Source organism: Quercus robur, chromosome 6 (genome assembly GCF_932294415.1).
Source record: "Quercus robur chromosome 6, dhQueRobu3.1, whole genome shotgun sequence".
NCBI lineage: Eukaryota > Viridiplantae > Streptophyta > Magnoliopsida > Fagales > Fagaceae > Quercus > Quercus robur.
In genome coordinates this window covers 14432811-14452483 of record NC_065539.1, presented here as the reverse complement: position 1 = coordinate 14452483, position 19673 = coordinate 14432811, and the positions used below count along the sequence as shown (strand labels likewise).

Sequence of the window (19673 nt, the reverse complement as noted above, 5' to 3'; positions counted from 1 at the left end):
ACTCCTATCCCAAGCGGGTCGGGAAATATTGTTGAAGGCGGTGATTCAGGCCATCCCTACCTTTGCCATGAGTTGCTTTAAACTCCCCTCCACCCTATGCAACGACATAGAGCAATTAATTCGTAAATTCTGGTGGGGCCAAAGGGGAAACCAAAGGAAGATTCATTGGTCTAAGTGGAGCTCTCTCTGCCTCCCAAAAGACATGGGCGGCTTGGGTTTTAAGGATTTGCAGAAATTCAATGAAGCCTTGCTAGCAAAGCAAGTGTGGCGCCTCTCGGAAGATAAGCCCTCTCTCTTCCACAGATTTTTCAAGGCGAAATTCTTCCCTAGTGGCTCTATCTTTGATGCAAAAGATGGCAGGGGTTCCTTCGCTTGGAATAGTATCCTTAAAAGCCGAGATCTTATTATAAGAGGGTCCCATTGGCGGGTGGGAAATGGGGAAAACATTCCAATTCACGGAGCAAATTGGCTTCCTGACCCCCATTATCCAGCAATCCAATTTGCTCCCCCTTTCTTCGGCGATGATGCTAAGGTGGCTATTTTGATTGATAATGAGCGTAAATGCTGGATTGATGAAGTAATTGACGAGAATTTTCTGGCCCATGAAGCTAGAATGATCAAAGCAATCCCTCTAAGCCTCACTGTAGTGGCTGACAAACTCTGCTGGTACAACAATTCCGATGGTCAGTATTCGGTGAAAGGAGGTTACAAGCTTCTTATGAGCGAGGAACAAAACTCTACTGTTGTAACTTCCCCGGTTTCCTTGCCAAAAAGCTCGTGGAGAAGTCTGTGGAAATTGAACACCCCCAACAGAGTTAAAACATTGCTGTGGCGAGCCGTCTCTAATGCCTTACCAACCCGGGCTAACCTGGCTAGAAGGAAAGTCCTCACTGACCCGACCTGTCAGGCTTGTGGTTTGGCTCCTGAAACTTCCTTACATGCCATTTGGTCTTGTCCGGAGTTATCTAAAGTGTGGGCTTTGCATTTTAACTTACTGAAAAATGAGGCTGGTGGTTGCTCCTCTTTCCGTGATATCTTTCAGCTATGTGTAGAGAAGTCCCACCCCCTTGACCTTTTTGCAATGATTTCCTATCAAATCTGGTTCAGGCGCAACAGGGTGAGACTTGGTGAAGTTGTGGAGGATCTGAAATTGGTTAACATTTTGGCCAAGGATGCCCTTCTAGAATTCCAACAGGTCAACTTAGCTCCCCTCAAATCTGCCCCGGCTCAGAGCATCCCCAAGTGGGTGCCTCCTCCTGCGGGCTGGGTTAAAGCCAACTTCGATGGGGCTATTTTCCAGGATCGAGATGCTGCTGGTCTTGGTATCATCATCCGAAACGACTACGGTCTTGTAATGGCTGCTCTAACTCAAATTATTCCTCTGCCCACCTCAGTGGAGACAGTGGAAGTGTTGGCAGCAAGACGGGCGGTGATCTTCGCCTCTGAACTGGGATTTGATCAGGTCATCCTTGAGGGCGACTCTGCAATTGTAATCCAAGCTTTGAACTCTGAAGGTTTCTCGGCTGCTCCCTTTGGGCACATAATTTCTGATGTCAAGTCCTTTTCTACCTGCTTTAGGTCCCTAATTTTCTGTCATACTCGTAGATTGGGAAACAAAGTAGCTCATCGTCTAGCTAGGGATGCTTGTAATTTCTCTTTCCCTTTTTGTACTTGGATAGAGGAAGTTCCTGTAAGCTCCTATGCAGAATACTCTGCAGAAATTGTTAATGCATAGCCCTCCCCTGCTTTCGCTGGGAAGGTCCTCTCTCAAAAAAAAAAAAAAAGCTTGCGTATGACATTTGATTTAAAAAGTTAATTTTTATTTTTATTATTTAATTTATTTTTACTATTATTTATGAGGTATATTATATTTTTTAGTAATATTTATGAGTTCTATCATACTATTTCAGTCACTTTTTAATTTATCTATAATACTTTCAGTAAAAAAATTTTAGTTTCAGCTAGATAAACTGTTTCCAAACAGAATATAAGAATTACGTTTTTTTTTTTTTGGCCTTTTAGGAATTTTTTTTATATTTGTTGAGAGTGTGAGGCTACTTAAAAATAAAAGTAAAAGGAGAAGTTAAATTGGATATTTCTCAACATTTAACCTTTGTATTAAAATTATTCTTATTTTCTCGTAGCAATTGAAATTCATGAAACCGAGTTTATTTTGATGATATAGAGCCTTGGTTATGATTAGGGGTGAATAGCGGCCAGCTCAATTGGCGTTGGAGGGCTTGTTTGGGTTTATGCCAAGCTCATCGAACTTCTCAGAAAACAAACCGTCATGATGTCACTAGATTAAAATTCAGGTTGTGTCACTGGCGGTGTTTGTTGGTAAGGCTGTCTCGGTAGATTTGAGAACCCAACAACTAGCTAATGTCTCTAGTCTATTGTTATGCAATATTTTGTGTACAGTGTCATCTAGCGTTTTGTTGGCCAATGTCTCTAGTTGCAATTGTTCTGTTGTGAACTTTGTTCTACTTTAATAAATTTCTCAAATCACACAAAAATAGACCAAAACTCAGTAGATCTAGGGACCCAAAAGATCAAAATTCAGTAGATCTAAGAACCCAAACGACTAAAAAAGGATAGATAGGCAGCGATGGCAACAAAAGAGGTGAGCGGAAGGAGGAAAAATCTGGGTTGAACAATATATGGGTAAGGAGGAGACATGTAGTGGTTGTGAGGAGGAAAACTTAATAGGTAGGTTAACGGTGCGATGCAGAGGTTGGAATTTAGAGGGAGAAACCGGCTGATGTTGGAAACTTAGAAACACGTCTGACAATTACTTTGTTCACTGTTGGCAACTATGTTATTCAGTTCGATCACCATGGTTTCGGTGCAATTTGTCAAGCTAGATCGGGGCTTGAATATCACTAGTTATGATGTGACATGAATTCTAAATATCAAGTTATGTTAATATTTTCCATGTGCGAAATGAAATTAAAAGAGTTTTTTATTCACTAGTTATTCACATGAATTCTATTTATTCACAATTTTGAAAGCATAAACTAAAATGAATATTTTCACATTCTCAAAAAATATATATATATATATTTTTTCAAATACAAGAAAGATTTTAAAATAAAGAGAAATTCTATATTCACAATATTTTCATAACAAATTTTAGGTGGTAGGTTGTTATTGACTGTTATGGGTGGACAAAAAAGTAACTTAATTTGTGAATTCAAATTAGAACTAATAATAACTTTCCACCTATAATTTATTGTGAAAAATATTATGGATGTAACACTTCTTTAAAATAAATGACAAAATTGAGTGCCAAATATACCATTTTAACTAAAATAAATAAATTGTAATTTTTCTTTTGAAATAACAAAAGTTGAAAACAGTTAACTGCAACTAGCTTGTAACCTCATGCATATACATGAATACACTTAAAGATATACAATAAAATGCATAATATAATTCAAATACTATTAATAGTCATTTTTATATTTTGTTAACTCTTAAAAAAATTTTGTAAGGATATTATTAAGTATAAAATGTAAATTGTCCATTTTAAAAAAAAATTATTATGAAGCACTTTGTTTTTTACGATTCATTTATTTTAGATTATTTGGTTTTGTACTTAATAATTCACTTGGATGACTATTTATAATGTAGTCTCACAATTGATTCTAAAATTAAGAAATAAAACTCTTTAAGAATAAATAATTTAGGACACATAGCGCAAAATTGAATCACTAATTTGAAATTCTAATTTAAGTTTTTCTAAACTTTACCAATTATTAAATATATAGATTTCTTCCCGTACTGTGTGACTCTTCTTGGCCGATGGTTTTAGGTGACCAAAGAAGCCCTGCATATGGCATTTAATCAGTAATAATAATCATCATCAATAAACAATAATAGTACTAATGGCATTTTTTTTTTTTCTCAAAAAAAAATTAATTGGCCCTCTTTTAAGTCTTGGGTGGTTGGCAATGTTTGTCAGGGCAAGTTGTTTGCAATATTAATGGCAGTCTTTTGTTTTTTTATATTATGGCCTGTATTAGGAGTTTAAGACATCCGTGCAGGAGAACGCTGACCCTAGATTTTTTCTCCGTGTAGTTGTATGTAACTGTTGACCATTAGCTACGTGCATCAAAACACAACCATCATGAGATTCATGACAAACATTTTTAACATTATACTTACGGATTTACATTAAAAGGTCAACGTGATCAAATCTCATGTTTTGCTTTAATTAGAGAACTTATTTCCAAATCTTGAGCTCAAGTGTTTATTTATGTAAGGACCAAATGAACCAGCGGTCCAAGCCTATTTAGAATAGTGGCTGGATCAGTTCAACCGTTGTCCAAAACAATGAATTTATAAGAGAGGAAAATAAACAACTAAAGGGGAACTCCGCCCGAAGAGGAAAATAAGGAAGGAATGGCCGATCTTATTAAGGGGATGAACCACTTTCTTCATACAAATTGGCCCGAGGAAACCACATTTTCATAAGAATTATTACTATTCACTCTCTTATCTCTAAATGTTCTTCTTGTTTCTTCTTTGTCTCTTGATAATTGTGTCCTGCCACTTCTCTCTATGAACATGTCTTTTCTTATATACTCCTCCTTTTTCACATCTCAACCATTCATCCTTACCTAACATCCCTCCTCTCATGACACTTGTCACTTTTTACATCTAAAGAAGGTGGTGGAAGGAGTTTGCTTAGTTGTGACTTACACTGTTCAGGCCACTTCTTCATCAGTGCAGTTGATAAAACTGTTGTCCACCATTTAATACGGAGGCGACAGGCTACTCCAAACTAGAAATTTCCCCTATGACCATTGATTCTCTCTCTCTCTTTAGATTCTCGCTCCCACTTGGAATGCCTTAAAGTACTTTGACTCATCTCTTGCTCTCCTCGGGCACCTTTCCTCCTCGGGTCCGTGGACCGCGACATCCTCACAGTTATATGGCAACTCTTCATATCCATCCTCGGTCCTCATACACCCACAATTTATACTAGGGTGTCTTCGTTGGATTTATTTTGTTTAAAGAATGAGTGACAAAAATTATATATATACCTAAAAAAGATTAAATTTTAAAATTATACGTTCTATTTTTGGATGTTAAAATAAGCTAAATCCAAGAAGAACCGAGACATATGGCCCCCCTCAAAAAAAAAAAAAAATTGAGACATGGTAAAAAAAAAAAAAAAAAAAAAAAAGTCTAACGAACTATTGAGACATGTCATTAATTGGTAATTTTCTATGGATATTTCTCAATATTAATAAAACTACAATTTTATTAAGTATAAGATAAAGAAGATTGAGTAATAATAATAATAATAAAGATAAAGAAGATTTTACTCTAGAAAAAACATATTTCCTCAAAACTACAAATGACAAAATGGGTAAAAAAAAAAATGCCAAGTTCTAAAAAGAGAAATGATATGACCATTTTGTAAAAAAATCTGTAGTGAAATTTATTTTAGGAATAAGTTTGACTATATCCCTCTAATTGAAAAGACAACACAGGTACATTTTTAGTTATATAACTTTTTTTTATGAGTTATGTGACTTATATAGATAATATTTTTTATAATTCACAACGTAATGAGTTGAGCAAAATATTTTTTATAATATTTAAAAATAAAAACCTAAAACTTTGGGTTAAAGTTATATTGTTTCTCAAGTTTTTTTATTAGCTCAAATAGATTTTCAATCTTTGTTAACTATTTTATGTTACAGACTGTTATTAGTTTTTTTAGTCACTTACTCATAAATCTATCACTTTTCTCTGATCACGATTAGTCACGATAAGCGAGTTGCAGCAAGAATTGGTTTTTTTTTTTTTTTTTTTTTTTTTTGTTTGGCGTTTCTCACTTTCATATCTTTCAACCGTTCATTGAAGTTGAACTATAAAATCTCAAAAAATCTAATTTAAAAAAGGACAGTCATTAAAAAAATGGAGGGCGAGGAAAATAATTACGAGTCCATCATTACAAGGCTTCCCAGATATGTCTACCTTAAGATACCCTTTCACAAGAGTCAAAGACCCAAAGCCCCAAGCACATAACAGCTAGCGGCATAGCGTCTTTGGTAGCAAGTCGTCATCATCGTTCTTTACTCCTTAGACTCAGACTCAGATCCAATTCAACCAATTAAAGCTTAAAGTCTAAACCAGCACAACCCCATCATTCTCTTATTTTACTCTCTGATAAAATAGTGAACTGGGTTGTCTTATGGCTTGCTTGCTTTGCTAGTTTACTATACTGGAGGGGTCGAAATTAAAATACCATCGGCAGCAAACCCATGTCTGGGAATTTAGCTGCAATCATGGTCCGTGTTTTTTCAGGTAAAACATGTTTGATATACGTGACTGTTTGTTCTCTAATATATATGACTTACTTGGTTTGTAGGAATATTACTTATTTCAATTTGGATGTGTCAATTTTTTTGTGATGTACTTGTGGTTGTTTAGTTTATGTTTGGTTTTTTTTTTTGGACTGGTGGGTATTTTTGGTTTCATTATTTTTCTACTACAACAATCAATATCTGGCTGTTGTTAGAGATTCAAATGCTTTCTTATTAATTATATTCATGTAACCGGGAAGGGTTTGTGGCTAAGTGAATTGGTTCATTGAATTGTTGTTCCTCATTTGTTGTTCTTCATTCATTGAATTTAGCTATTATAACAAGAAGTATGGATTGGATTTTATTCAGTTTTATGAATTTATTCATTGAATTGTTGACAATTAATTTTAGCGATTATACAGTTGAGTACTTAATATCTCATATAAATTGGAGGGCATCTTAATCAATTTACATATATCTATCTTTCTTAAATCTCACTCTTGCTTTGGATTCTCTCTCTTTCTTTTAACTTTCATGAAATACACTAGAAGTTTTAGTCTAGAAAACATAGATTTAGTGTAGTTGTGACTCGTGTTTAGTTGGATGTATTGGATCTCCATAGGTGCATTTTCTTAATTGCAGCATTACCTTGAAGATTAAAAAAAAGAGGAGAAAATGAGGATCAAGAACAAATACAGGAAACCAACCACTTTCCATTGCAATGCAGGGGGCAGATGTTCAACGTCTGCTGTGGTATGGAGCTTGGTGGGATGTCTTGTTATGCTCCATTTATACTCCCTTGCTCGCCAAAAAGATGGGGTGCGTGGAGAGCTCCAATTGGGCATGAGCCATCACCCACAATTCCGTGAACTTGAAGCAGTTGAAGAAGAAAATATTCCGATGCCCCCTCCAAGAAAGAGATCTCCACGTGCAGCAAAAAGAAGACCCAAGAAGCCGACCACAATAATTGATGAATTTCTTGATGAAAATTCCCAACTTAGAAATATGTTCTTTCCTGATCACAAAACTGCTATAGATCCAATGAAGGACGCAGGGAATGATAGCTCCTACTATCATCCAGGGAGAATTTGGTTGGACACGGATGGAAATCCTATTCAAGCCCATGGAGGGGGTATTCTATTTGATCAAAAATCAAAGACATATTATTGGTATGGAGAGTATAAAGATGGGCCCACCTACCATGCTCACAAAAAAGGGGCAGCGCGGGTAAGTTATTTAATTTACATTCCCGATTGTGGCTTGATTTTATAATTTCAGGCCTTAAGGCCCTAGGGATGCAGTTTTCATAGTTTTTATGTTCCACTTTATCTGTGTGCATATCTGTTTACATGCATTGTGATTATGTTGCAGCTGCTAGATATCAATCTTACCATCATATGTGATTTGTTTCTCTTTAATTACTTTAATATTTTTTTATAAGTAAAATCTCATTAGAAAAGGCTAGAAGGGCGCCACCCATGTACACAGGAAGTCAGGAAGTGTACAATGATACACCAAAATTAAACGCTTAAAGTACATCGATCAAGCAAATCATGCAAACCAAAATAATGCCAGGTCTAAACTTTAAGATTCAGTTTCTAGCACTGGCGTAAGCTTATATTGTTTCCACTATATATGACTTGTATTTCCCCAGTGTAAAAAATTAAACTAAATTTTGATGGTTGCACCTTGGGAAATCTTAGTCCAATTGATGGTGGTAGAGTCTTTAGAACTTTTTCAGCTACAACTTCTCCATGCTTTTTGACAAGGGTTGGGCTATTAGACAGGAGAATTTTGCCCTCTTCATAGTTCATAAACATGCCAAGAGCCAAAGGCTATACTGCTATAGATACACTGTGGTGTAATTTAACTCTTGGGTGAAAAACTTCACTAAGGATAGTTTAAGATATTAGCTTGTCATCAAATGAATCTTGAGTATTGCATAGAAATTGAGGTTACCTTTGAATGGCAGCATCCTTGGTTAACAAGAATTTACTTGCTAAGAAAAGATTTACCAATGTGGACACTCGTATCAGCCTTTTGAACTCTCTTGATCTCTTTCTAGTAGACTGTGCTGTTACACTTACTTTAAGGACACCTTGTCCTGTCCTTCGTTTTGTCTCAGTATCATATACCCTTTTTTTATTTCTATGAATGCAGAAAAGAACTAATAAAGAACATCATTTATGTTGATTAATATTTCTAATGGAGAATTGAACTTGCAAACACAAGCTCTAATACTAGGGAACAGAAAATTCTCTGCTGCCTCTTTCTAAATAGACTCGGGGCCCCCCAAGGGGGCGGCAGGCTGCGAAGTGGTGGGTTTAGGTTGGGGGAAAAGGTAGCACAAACTTTTAACTCTGAACTGGAAACAAAATTGGCATTCCTCAATGGTACATTACTGATATGATATCAAAGTATGCATGCCAAACAACTCAGATGAGCATTTTTCATCTTTGTTAATGATTGCATTGTTACTTCTGGGAAATGTTTTGTGTAGTAAAAATAATACTTTTTAAAGCTGTCACCTGTGATAAAATGGAAATCCTCGCAAGTTTTATGCTGTGATGGACTCAGTTTGAAATCCATGTACCTCCACTGATGCTAAAAGGTTGGATTTATGGATTAAAAGATATTAGGTCTAAAATTTGCTTCAAACGGTTTGAAATAAAATATGGATGAAATATTTTAGTAGAGCCAAGTACATCTTATGGCTGATGTAGAAAAGACCTTACTGTTTGGTTGGTTAATGTTGCACCTTTAGGATGCGTTTAGTAACTACTTGCAAAATGCATTTCACTGGAATGCATTCTTAAAAATGCATTATGATAGAATGCATTTTTTATTTTTATTTTTATTTTTTAAGAAATTGCATTTAGTATTATACTGAAATTTTTACTGAAAAGTATTTTAGTGAATGAAATTGCATTTGGTTTTTCATTCTTGCAGAATACATTTTTTGCCAATAGTAAGGACATATTAATGGATGGGTATAGTGAATATTTTTTTTAAGATATTAATAAATTTACATGCATATATATTACCCATAAAAATAACACAAATGAAAAATTTTAAGTTAATTGAGTGTGACCAATGTTTTATATATTCTTTTTTGACTAGAAAATAACACAAAAATTCACATGCATTTAAATTCACATCTCTTACATATACTCCAAACATAAAAACAAGAAATGTAAAATATAGTGCATAAAAAATATTACATCATAAACAGTTTAATTTTACATGTCAATAATGTTAAATAATAAACATATAATGTCAAATAAATTTTTTGCAAAATCCTGTGGCATACCAAAATCCGTAACCCAAAATTTTGCAAATCACCCACACAACCACCTCTCAAACCCATCCCACAGTTTTTTCGTGCCTGTCTACTCCGACATCCACCATCCCATCTGTGCAAAAAGCCAAAAACTTATCCCTGAGCCACAGTTTTACTCCAATCCCTCCATATTTTCATTTACATGCACAAATAAAGTCAAGCCCATCACACAAATCCACCAGGAAAAACAAAAAAAGAGGCAAAACTCATCTCACCTATACCTTTTACCAAACCAAAAAGAAAAAGTCATCAAAACCTTGATCATTTGACAGTACATTTCTAATAGTTGTTATATTTGATCAAATAAATTATTATAGAGTGATTGAGTTTGACATAAGGAAATTCAAAATTGGAAAACAAAAACAAAAAGAGATGTAAATTTTACTTGAGGAATTTGTTGTGAATCGAAGGATATGGAGGATTTGAGGTGATTGGAGAGGCAGAGGGTGGAGGCTATGGATTTGTGAGAATCAGAGAATGGAGGGAGAGAGTTTCACTAGAGCTCTCATGAAGTTAAAGGCAAAAGAAAAAGTGGAGAGCAGTGGGTGGAGGTCACTAGAGTTTCACTAGAGCTCCCATGGAGTTGAAGGTGAAAGAAAAGTGGAGGTCATTGAAAATCTGAGAGTTTTCTTGAATATGTGGGGAATCTCAAAGTCTAACCTAGTACATTTTGACACATTCAAAGATTTTGCTGTTCTATTTACAAATTCATTAGTTTTCTTTATTCATGATTAAGGTATGAGTATGGCTTTACCTTTGACTCCTATCATGTACACATTTTTATCAAACAACTTTTGAGTCTGGAATAGACATCCCTTGAGCATATTTTTATTTTATCTCTATCTTCATATAAAGTGGCTCCTTGTGGCCATGAATCTAGGCAAATGAGTATGGAGAATACATTAGTATTGTAGGGAAATTTAGACCCTGGTTGTTGTAATTTCTAATTGATCACCAAATCTTCAATCTTTGAACACCGGGTAATGCTTTGAGAGAATTTGGTTAACCCTAGCCCTAGGTGTACAATTCACAACTCTCCCAAAGTATGAATTCGTGTCCTCTAGATTTTATTTTATACCTTGGCTTGGAATCCACGAAATCCTAGAAGCTGGGACGGCTGATTGGGCTGAATCAGGATTCTTTCTGCATGATTCTTGATTGATCAGCTTTAGTAAGCTGTGTGTCAACTATGCATCGAGATTTTAGAACTTGCAAATCTTCTTGAGCAGTCAAGGGCATGTGTCTTGGACTTCAAATACAACTCAAAAACACTTACAAGACACTAAATTTTATCATGGTTTGCCAACCTAAACCATGGACTCAACAAGTATGAACAAACATTGCCATTTGCATAACTTCATGCATGGAATATTGATAATTACATTGCCAAAGAAACACCAATTTGGATGATATTCTCTACTCTCTAGCATGATGCGGATGTTCATGTGACATCATTTTCTTGTTATTGCCCTTATCTTTTGAACCTTAAAGTACAATCTCACATTATGTGCAAAATTTTGCCCTTTTATCATTCTGGTCTTGCTTAAGTGCATTTTCTTTTTGAAATCACTATGTTGAAAATTGTTGTTATAGTTGTGATTCAAGATTGCTTACTGTGATTAGAAAGATTATGGTCATGTTTAGCATAGCTTTGAGTAGGGGGCACATAAATGATGCTGAGGTATGAAGCCTGAGGAATTTAATAAATTGGATTCAGTTGTGGATATCTGCACAAACTAAGTATATGTGCCAGAAATGTTGTAAGAGAAGAAATTTCGTCATTGCAGATTATATTAAATTAGGTGATTGCAGTTGTTAGTCAGAAAAAGAGATGTGAGTTTGACAGTGAGTTGACTGGGGATGAAATGATCTATAGAAGGATTCATACTATCTTAACTCTATGATTTGGCTGGCTGGAAATGGAACTTGTCAAAATGATTTGCATCTAATGTTGTTTGACATGAGAGCGACTTCCAGTATATGAATTGCTATGCATCATTATCTATAAAAAAAGGTTGCATCAACTTTGGACAACACAAATGTTGCCTGAGTGATGCTTATTAGGAGTCATAAATTAGTAGATGAACTGTGTGATTTGGTCATTCAGAAGTCAATGAATGGGAAGGAAATGATTGAGCAGCTAGCCCCTTTACTACCTGCTTGCAATTACCAAATTTCAAGAGTAAAAGTATTGTTTTTATGAGTTACTGAAAATCATAAAGATTGTTATGAGTTTGACATGGTTTGACCACACCAATGCTTCACTCATTTCAATGGGAACTTAATGTCTCTAAGGTTGTCTTCAACTGTAAATGAGACCTGTGGATTGGATTTACATAGTTGGTCCTACTCCAATGTGCTGTTATGAAGAGTTCAAAGAACACTTGTTCATTTTTTTTTAAAGAAGCAGAATATTTTGACTAAGCTGGGAACCTGGATAAATACATGCACATTTTATTGACTAATTTGGTGGAATGATAAAGACAAGACAATTTCCCCATGTTCAAAGGGGACACTCATATAATAGCTGGGGTCATTCTGGGTGCAACCTCATGATTGCAGGCATATCATACCAATGAAAAATAAAAAATAGTATTGCAGATGCATCACGTTTCTGGCACCAACACTTATCAGTTATTTTGTTTTGAGTTTGCTTAATCATGTTAGACATCTATAACTGCATTGGTGTGGTTCTAATTTTGCCATTAACCCATGTTATGCTATTATTTTCCTCATCTATTCATTTCAGGTAAATAAGTTAAATGTTTCAGCACAATTGTACATGTAACTCATTAATTGCAAGAGTTTTTTAATTGTTCAGGTTGACATCATAGGGGTCGGTTGCTATTCTTCCAAGGACTTGTGGACATGGAAAAATGAGGGCATTGTGCTGGCAGCAGAAGAAACAAAAGAAACTCATGATCTCTACAAATCCAATGTGCTTGAGAGACCAAAAGTGATTTACAATGATAAGACAGGGAAGTTTGTAATGTGGATGCATATCGACGATTCCAATTACACCAAAGCTTCTGTTGGTGTTGCTGTTAGTGATTATCCCACTGGTCCTTTTGATTATCTCTATAGCAAAAGGCCTCATGATTTTGAAAGCAGGGACATGACCATCTTCAAAGATGATGATGGTGTAGCATATCTGATATACTCCTCTGATGACAACAGTGAACTTCATGTTGGACCGCTTACAGCAGATTATCTTGATGTGTCAAATGTCATGAGAAGGATTCTTGTGGGACAACACCGGGAAGCCCCAGCTTTATTCAAGCACCAGGGAACTTATTACATGATCACATCAGGCTGCACTGGATGGGCTCCAAATGAGGCACTGGCCCATGCGGCTGATTCCATCATGGGGCCATGGGAGACAATGGGAAACCCGTGCGTTGGAGGGAACAAAATGTTTCGACTTACAACATTTTTTGCTCAGAGCACATTTGTGGTTCCTGTGCCAGGTTTTCCAGGTTCATATATTTTCATGGCAGATCGGTGGAATCCAGCTGACTTGAGGGACTCAAGATATGTGTGGTTGCCTTTGATAGTTGGGGGACCAGCTGATCAACCACTTGACTATAATTTTGGATTCCCATTGTGGTCAAGAGTGTCAATATATTGGCATAGAAAGTGGAAACTTCCTCAGGGGTGGAGTGGGTTAAAGTGATGGAGGTTTTTTATGTAGTATTATGTATTATATATTTGATGGCTCTTTCCATTTTTTCACTGGCTTCTACTGTTGTGTTAGGGATTTGCTTATTTCACAGCATGAGGATTCATACAGAATGTTCAGTTTCAAACACTGCCGGTGAACTTATACATCCTTTTGTTTAGGTTATGTTCATATTAGCTGATGAAGGGTACATTTTAAAAGGTTTACCCATTTTACTAATTTGTTCTGTTTATGACAATCATTGTCAATCTTTTTGTGTCATGACTTCACCCGTACATTTATTTTCAGCCATAACTTCACTTTTACGTCTATCTATTTTCTATGGCAGTTATATATAGCATGTGATGGATTATGTGAGCCTCGAATGTGACCACTCACCACTCATGGTAGTAATTCGTGACCACTTTGATGTTGGTTCAACTATGTTCCATAAATAGTTGAAAGATTAAGATAAAGTATTTGGCCATTGTTTTAAGATTGGTATTTCTAAGCTACCAACCTTAAGTTCAACTCTTGAATCCAAATTTATAAAATTATTTCAGGTGAAATTTGTTTTTGGAAGTAAAAAAAAAAATATATATATATATATATATATATATTAGTTAAGTTTTATATGTTTTGATCTTAAGAATTTATACAAGATAGGGAGTAAATTGAGCAATATTTAGGACAATATATTTCATAACCTTTTGCAAATTATTTAGTTGATAAGTTATGGTTGGTGGGAAGATGGACCTACAATTGCTAACAAATTTTCATCCACCAATCACAATTTACCACTTCATTAAATTTAAATAATAAAAAATTGTAAAATAATTGTGAATATAAATTTACTTAAATAAATCATTTCAAAATAAGAATCTCATTTTTAAAATAGGTTAAGAAAAAGTATCGTTATCAGTTGAACAATGACATATCGTCTTAACTATCGTCTTAACATATTTTCATAATGCATGTCATTGTTTTGTAACCTCAAGTGCTTGATAAATCAAGAAAGTTATGACTGAACATCTAAATCTATTGTTTAACTTATGTGAGCCTCGAATGTGACCACTCACCACTCATGGTAGTAATTCGTGACCACTTTGATGTTGGTTCAACTATGTTCCATAAATAGTTGAAAGATTAAGATAAAGTATTTGGCCATTGTTTTAAGATTGGTATTTCTAAGCTACCAACCTTAAGTTCAACTCTTGAATCCAAATTTATAAAATTATTTCAGGTGAAATTTGTTTTTGGAAGTAAAAAAAAAAAATATATATATATATATATATATATTAGTTAAGTTTTATATGTTTTGATCTTAAGAATTTATACAAGATAGGGAGTAAATTGAGCAATATTTAGGACAATATATTTCATAACCTTTTGCAAATTATTTAGTTGATAAGTTATGGTTGGTGGGAAGATGGACCTACAATTGCTAACAAATTTTCATCCACCAATCACAATTTACCACTTCATTAAATTTAAATAATAAAAAATTGTAAAATAATTGTGAATATAAATTTACTTAAATAAATCATTTCAAAATAAGAATCTCATTTTTAAAATAGGTTAAGAAAAAGTATCGTTATCAGTTGAACAATGACATATCGTCTTAACTATCGTCTTAACATATTTTCATAATGCATGTCATTGTTTTGTAACCTCAAGTGCTTGATAAATCAAGAAAGTTATGACTGAACATCTAAATCTATTGTTTAACTTATGTGAGCCTCGAATGTGACCACTCACCACTCATGGTAGTAATTCGTGACCACTTTGATGTTGGTTCAACTATGTTCCATAAATAGTTGAAAGATTAAGATAAAGTATTTGGCCATTGTTTTAAGATTGGTATTTCTAAGCTACCAACCTTAAGTTCAACTCTTGAATCCAAATTTATAAAATTATTTCAGGTGAAATTTGTTTTTGGAAGTAAAAAAAATATATATATATATATATATATTAGTTAAGTTTTATATGTTTTGATCTTAAGAATTTATACAAGATAGGGAGTAAATTGAGCAATATTTAGGACAATATATTTCATAACCTTTTGCAAATTATTTAGTTGATAAGTTATGGTTGGTGGGAAGATGGACCTAAAATTGCTAACAAATTTTCATCCACCAATCACAATTTACCACTTCATTAAATTTAAATAATAAAAAATTGTAAAATAATTGTGAATATAAATTTACTTAAATAAATCATTTCAAAATAAGAATCTCATTTTTAAAATAGGTTAAGAAAAAGTATCGTTATCAGTTGAACAATGACATATCGTCTTAACTATCGTCTTAACATATTTTCATAATGCATGTCATTGTTTTGTAACCTCAAGTGCTTGATAAATCAAGAAAGTTATGACTGAACATCTAAATCTATTGTTTAACTTATGTGAGCCTCGAATGTGACCACTCACCACTCATGGTAGTAATTCGTGACCACTTTGATGTTGGTTCAACTATGTTCCATAAATAGTTGAAAGATTAAGATAAAGTATTTGGCCATTGTTTTAAGATTGGTATTTCTAAGCTACCAACCTTAAGTTCAACTCTTGAATCCAAATTTATAAAATTATTTCAGGTGAAATTTGTTTTTGGAAGTAAAAAAAAAATATATATATATATATATATATATTAGTTAAGTTTTATATGTTTTGATCTTAAGAATTTATACAAGATAGGGAGTAAATTGAGCAATATTTAGGACAATATATTTCATAACCTTTTGCAAATTATTTAGTTGATAAGTTATGGTTGGTGGGAAGATGGACCTAAAATTGCTAACAAATTTTCATCCACCAATCACAATTTACCACTTCATTAAATTTAAATAATAAAAAATTGTAAAATAATTGTGAATATAAATTTACTTAAATAAATCATTTCAAAATAAGAATCTCATTTTTAAAATAGGTTAAGAAAAAGTATCGTTATCAGTTGAACAATGACATATCGTCTTAACTATCGTCTTAACATATTTTCATAATGCATGTCATTGTTTTGTAACCTCAAGTGCTTGATAAATCAAGAAAGTTATGACTGAACATCTAAATCTATTGTTTAACTTATGTGAGCCTCGAATGTGACCACTCACCACTCATGGTAGTAATTCGTGACCACTTTGATGTTGGTTCAACTATGTTCCATAAATAGTTGAAAGATTAAGATAAAGTATTTGGCCATTGTTTTAAGATTGGTATTTCTAAGCTACCAACCTTAAGTTCAACTCTTGAATCCAAATTTATAAAATTATTTCAGGTGAAATTTGTTTTTGGAAGTAAAAAAAAAAAAAAAATATATATATATATATATTAGTTAAGTTTTATATGTTTTGATCTTAAGAATTTATACAAGATAGGGAGTAAATTGAGCAATATTTAGGACAATATATTTCATAACCTTTTGCAAATTATTTAGTTGATAAGTTATGGTTGGTGGGAAGATGGACCTACAATTGCTAACAAATTTTCATCCACCAATCACAATTTACCACTTCATTAAATTTAAATAATAAAAAATTGTAAAATAATTGTGAATATAAATTTACTTAAATAAATCATTTCAAAATAAGAATCTCATTTTTAAAATAGGTTAAGAAAAAGTATCGTTATCAGTTGAACAATGACATATCGTCTTAACTATCGTCTTAACATATTTTCATAATGCATGTCATTGTTTTGTAACCTCAAGTGCTTGATAAATCAAGAAAGTTATGACTGAACATCTAAATCTATTGTTTAACTAGCATATTATATAATATTTCTATTAGATATGTAGTTTCCAAAAACTTTTGTAAAGTAATCGAATATCTTTTTTTTTTTTTTTTTATTCCTTTATTATTAGGTTAATAATATTGGAGAGAAAAGATAAGATTCAAACCACTAACACCATAAAAATTCCATTATTTTTAAATTACCACTTGAAACTTGATTGAATGTGTGACCTAAATTGCCTTTAGACCAATTGCTCTATTGCACACAAGACACAACACAACTCAGCTTTAAATCTCCCCCACCTACACCTACTACCATTACCCTCCACCACCACCACCAAAGACACACCACCTATATACTCTCTGACCTTGCCTAGTCAATGTGCTTGTCTTCCATTGCAAACATCAAGTACCATTCCAATATTCCATTGTACACCATTCATTTGCAAACGAATTATTACATATAAGAATTAAAAAGAGAATTCAAATTGCCACATAAAAAAAGAGAGGAGATTTCAAACATCTTTAGCCACGTTTTATTTGAGCTGTGAAATCAGAAAAAGCACTGAGAGTGTCCATTAGCATTTAGCAGCAAAGGGTACAAATATGGCAAAAGTGAAATCATTGGTGTGGGAAGAAATTGGAAAATTATGCACAAACAATGATAATGATCATAAAACGTCAAATTGGTCCCCCATTCCCACGTCCCAGATGCTAATGCGTAGCAGGACTGGCTTGCTATGTGACTCCATGCACGATCGTGACACTGATGATGGAGTGGTTAAGCTAACATCGATCCTAATTATTTTGGCAGCTGAGAACGAAGAGTAGGCATGACCACAGTCCATAGAACTGAAGTACGGTGATGAGAATGGCTAGATTGGGCCAAACCTTTGTCTCCTCGATTATATAGGACCCGTACACAAATGGATGCACTTGAACCCAAAAAAGAAGAAGCTAATAAGTTCTAATTATTTTATATTGTTAAAGTTTGAAAGATTGTGTAATAAACTAATAAAGTATAAGGGGCTCCCTTATACAAATAGACAATATGTGATGTACAAGTAACTTACAACTATGGGTTTAAACTCATTGAGTTTATACTGTAACAGTATCCTAACAGCCCCCCTCAAACTCATGTTGGGTGATGTGATGTCAACTTGAGTTTATAAGTCAAAGCACGAAGAAGTCCTAGTGAAGGAGGCTTAGTGAATACGTCCGCAAGCTGATCTTGGAAAGAAATTGATCGTAACTATAGGATATCCTAGAGTAGATGATAATGAATAAACTAATAAAGTATAAGGGGCTCCCTTATACAAATAGACAATATGTGATGTATAAGTAACTTATAATTATGGGTCTAAGCTCATTGAGTTTATACTGTAACAGTATCCTAACAACCCCCCTCAAACTCATATTGGGTGATGTGATGTCAACTTGAGTTTATAAGTCAAAGCACGAAGAAGTCCTAGTGAAGGAGGTTTAGTGAATACGTTCGCAAGCTGATCTTGGAAAGAAATTGATTGTAACTATAGGATATCCTAGAGTAGATGATAATGAATAAAGTGATAGCAAATCTCAATATGTTTGGTACGCTCATGAAAGACGTCATTATGGGCAATTTGAATATCACTTTGATTGTCATAGTAGATTAGAGTGGCAATGGAGTAGTCAACTCCAAGATTTTGTAGTAGCCAATGTAGCCACAGAAGCTCGATTATGGCGTCTACAAGAGCGCGATATTCTACCTTAGTGTTAGATCATGCAACAACAGTTTGTTTCTTATTTCACCAAGAAATGAGAGAGTCATCAAGAAGAATGTAGCACTCTATAGTAGATGTACAGTTAATGGGATCACCTGTCCAATCTATATTTGAGTAAGCTCGGAGGATCAGTAATAACTTAAAAGAGAAGTGTAGTCCACAAAACATAGTTCCTTTCAAATTTCAAAGGATTCTAAGAACATCAGCATAGTGAAAGGATCGTGGGGCAGCCATAAACTAACTAACAAAATGAACTGCATTGGAAATATTTGAGCTAGTGACAATGAGATAAACAAGACCTCCAACTATTTGTCTACCTGTGCTAACTTAGAAGAGAAGTGCAGTCCATAGAACATAGTTCCATTTAAATTTTAAAGGATTCTAAGAACTTCGGCATAGTGAAAGGATCGTGGGCAACCATAAACTGGCTAATAATATGAACTACATAATAAATGTTTGAGCGAGTGATAATGAGATAAACAAAACCTCTAATTAGCTTTCTATAGCAAGTTGCATTTGGAAGAAGTTTGCCACCATTAGGAGTGAGACAACTATTATACTTGATAGGTGTGTCGTCTACAGAGGGCACTCTATGGACTCAAGAATCACTACGAGCTTGGTTCTCAAAGTTTAGCTCAACTATCTCCCAGCTTTTAGGAAGTAGTGAATTTATTCATTTGATTTGATCTCACACGTGTTTTCTGGGACATGTATGATAATGAAACGCAAAGGCTGGCACTGTTTTTTGCCCAGAAACAATACTGTTGAACATGTGTTCCACTACAACCTGGTCCCGTGAAACATTAAAGTAATAGCTGGTCCTGTCAACTACTTAAAAAGAAAACATAACCAAAGCTCCAATCTAA

General features: G+C 34.1%; 1 protein-coding gene across 2 annotated transcripts; it reads left to right on the top strand.

Moving 5' to 3' along the window:
- The first annotated feature begins 5936 nt into the window (after positions 1–5936).
- LOC126732909 (uncharacterized) lies at positions 5937–13600 on the top strand. 2 transcript variants are annotated; one of them, XM_050435972.1, is made up of 3 exons: positions 5937–6321; positions 7048–7547; positions 12482–13600. In XM_050435972.1, the coding sequence occupies exons 1-3, from the start codon at positions 6279–6281 to the stop codon at positions 13331–13333; spliced, it is 1395 nt and encodes a 464-aa protein (XP_050291929.1). In that variant the 5' UTR covers positions 5937–6278; the 3' UTR covers positions 13334–13600. The 2 variants fall into 2 exon arrangements, with proteins under 2 accessions (XP_050291929.1, XP_050291928.1); XM_050435971.1 differs by having other exon boundaries at positions 6963–7547.
- The last annotated feature ends 6073 nt before the right edge of the window (positions 13601–19673 follow it).

Excerpts from the sequence above, each read along its gene's own strand:
- LOC126732909 (XM_050435971.1), top strand. The coding sequence starts at position 6,996 with ATGAGGATCAAGAACAAATACAGGAAACCAACCACTTTCCATTGCAAT. Across the intron at positions 7,548-12,481 it reads ACAAAAAAGGGGCAGCGCGG|GTTGACATCATAGGGGTCGG; the intron begins GTAAGTTATTTA and ends TTAATTGTTCAG.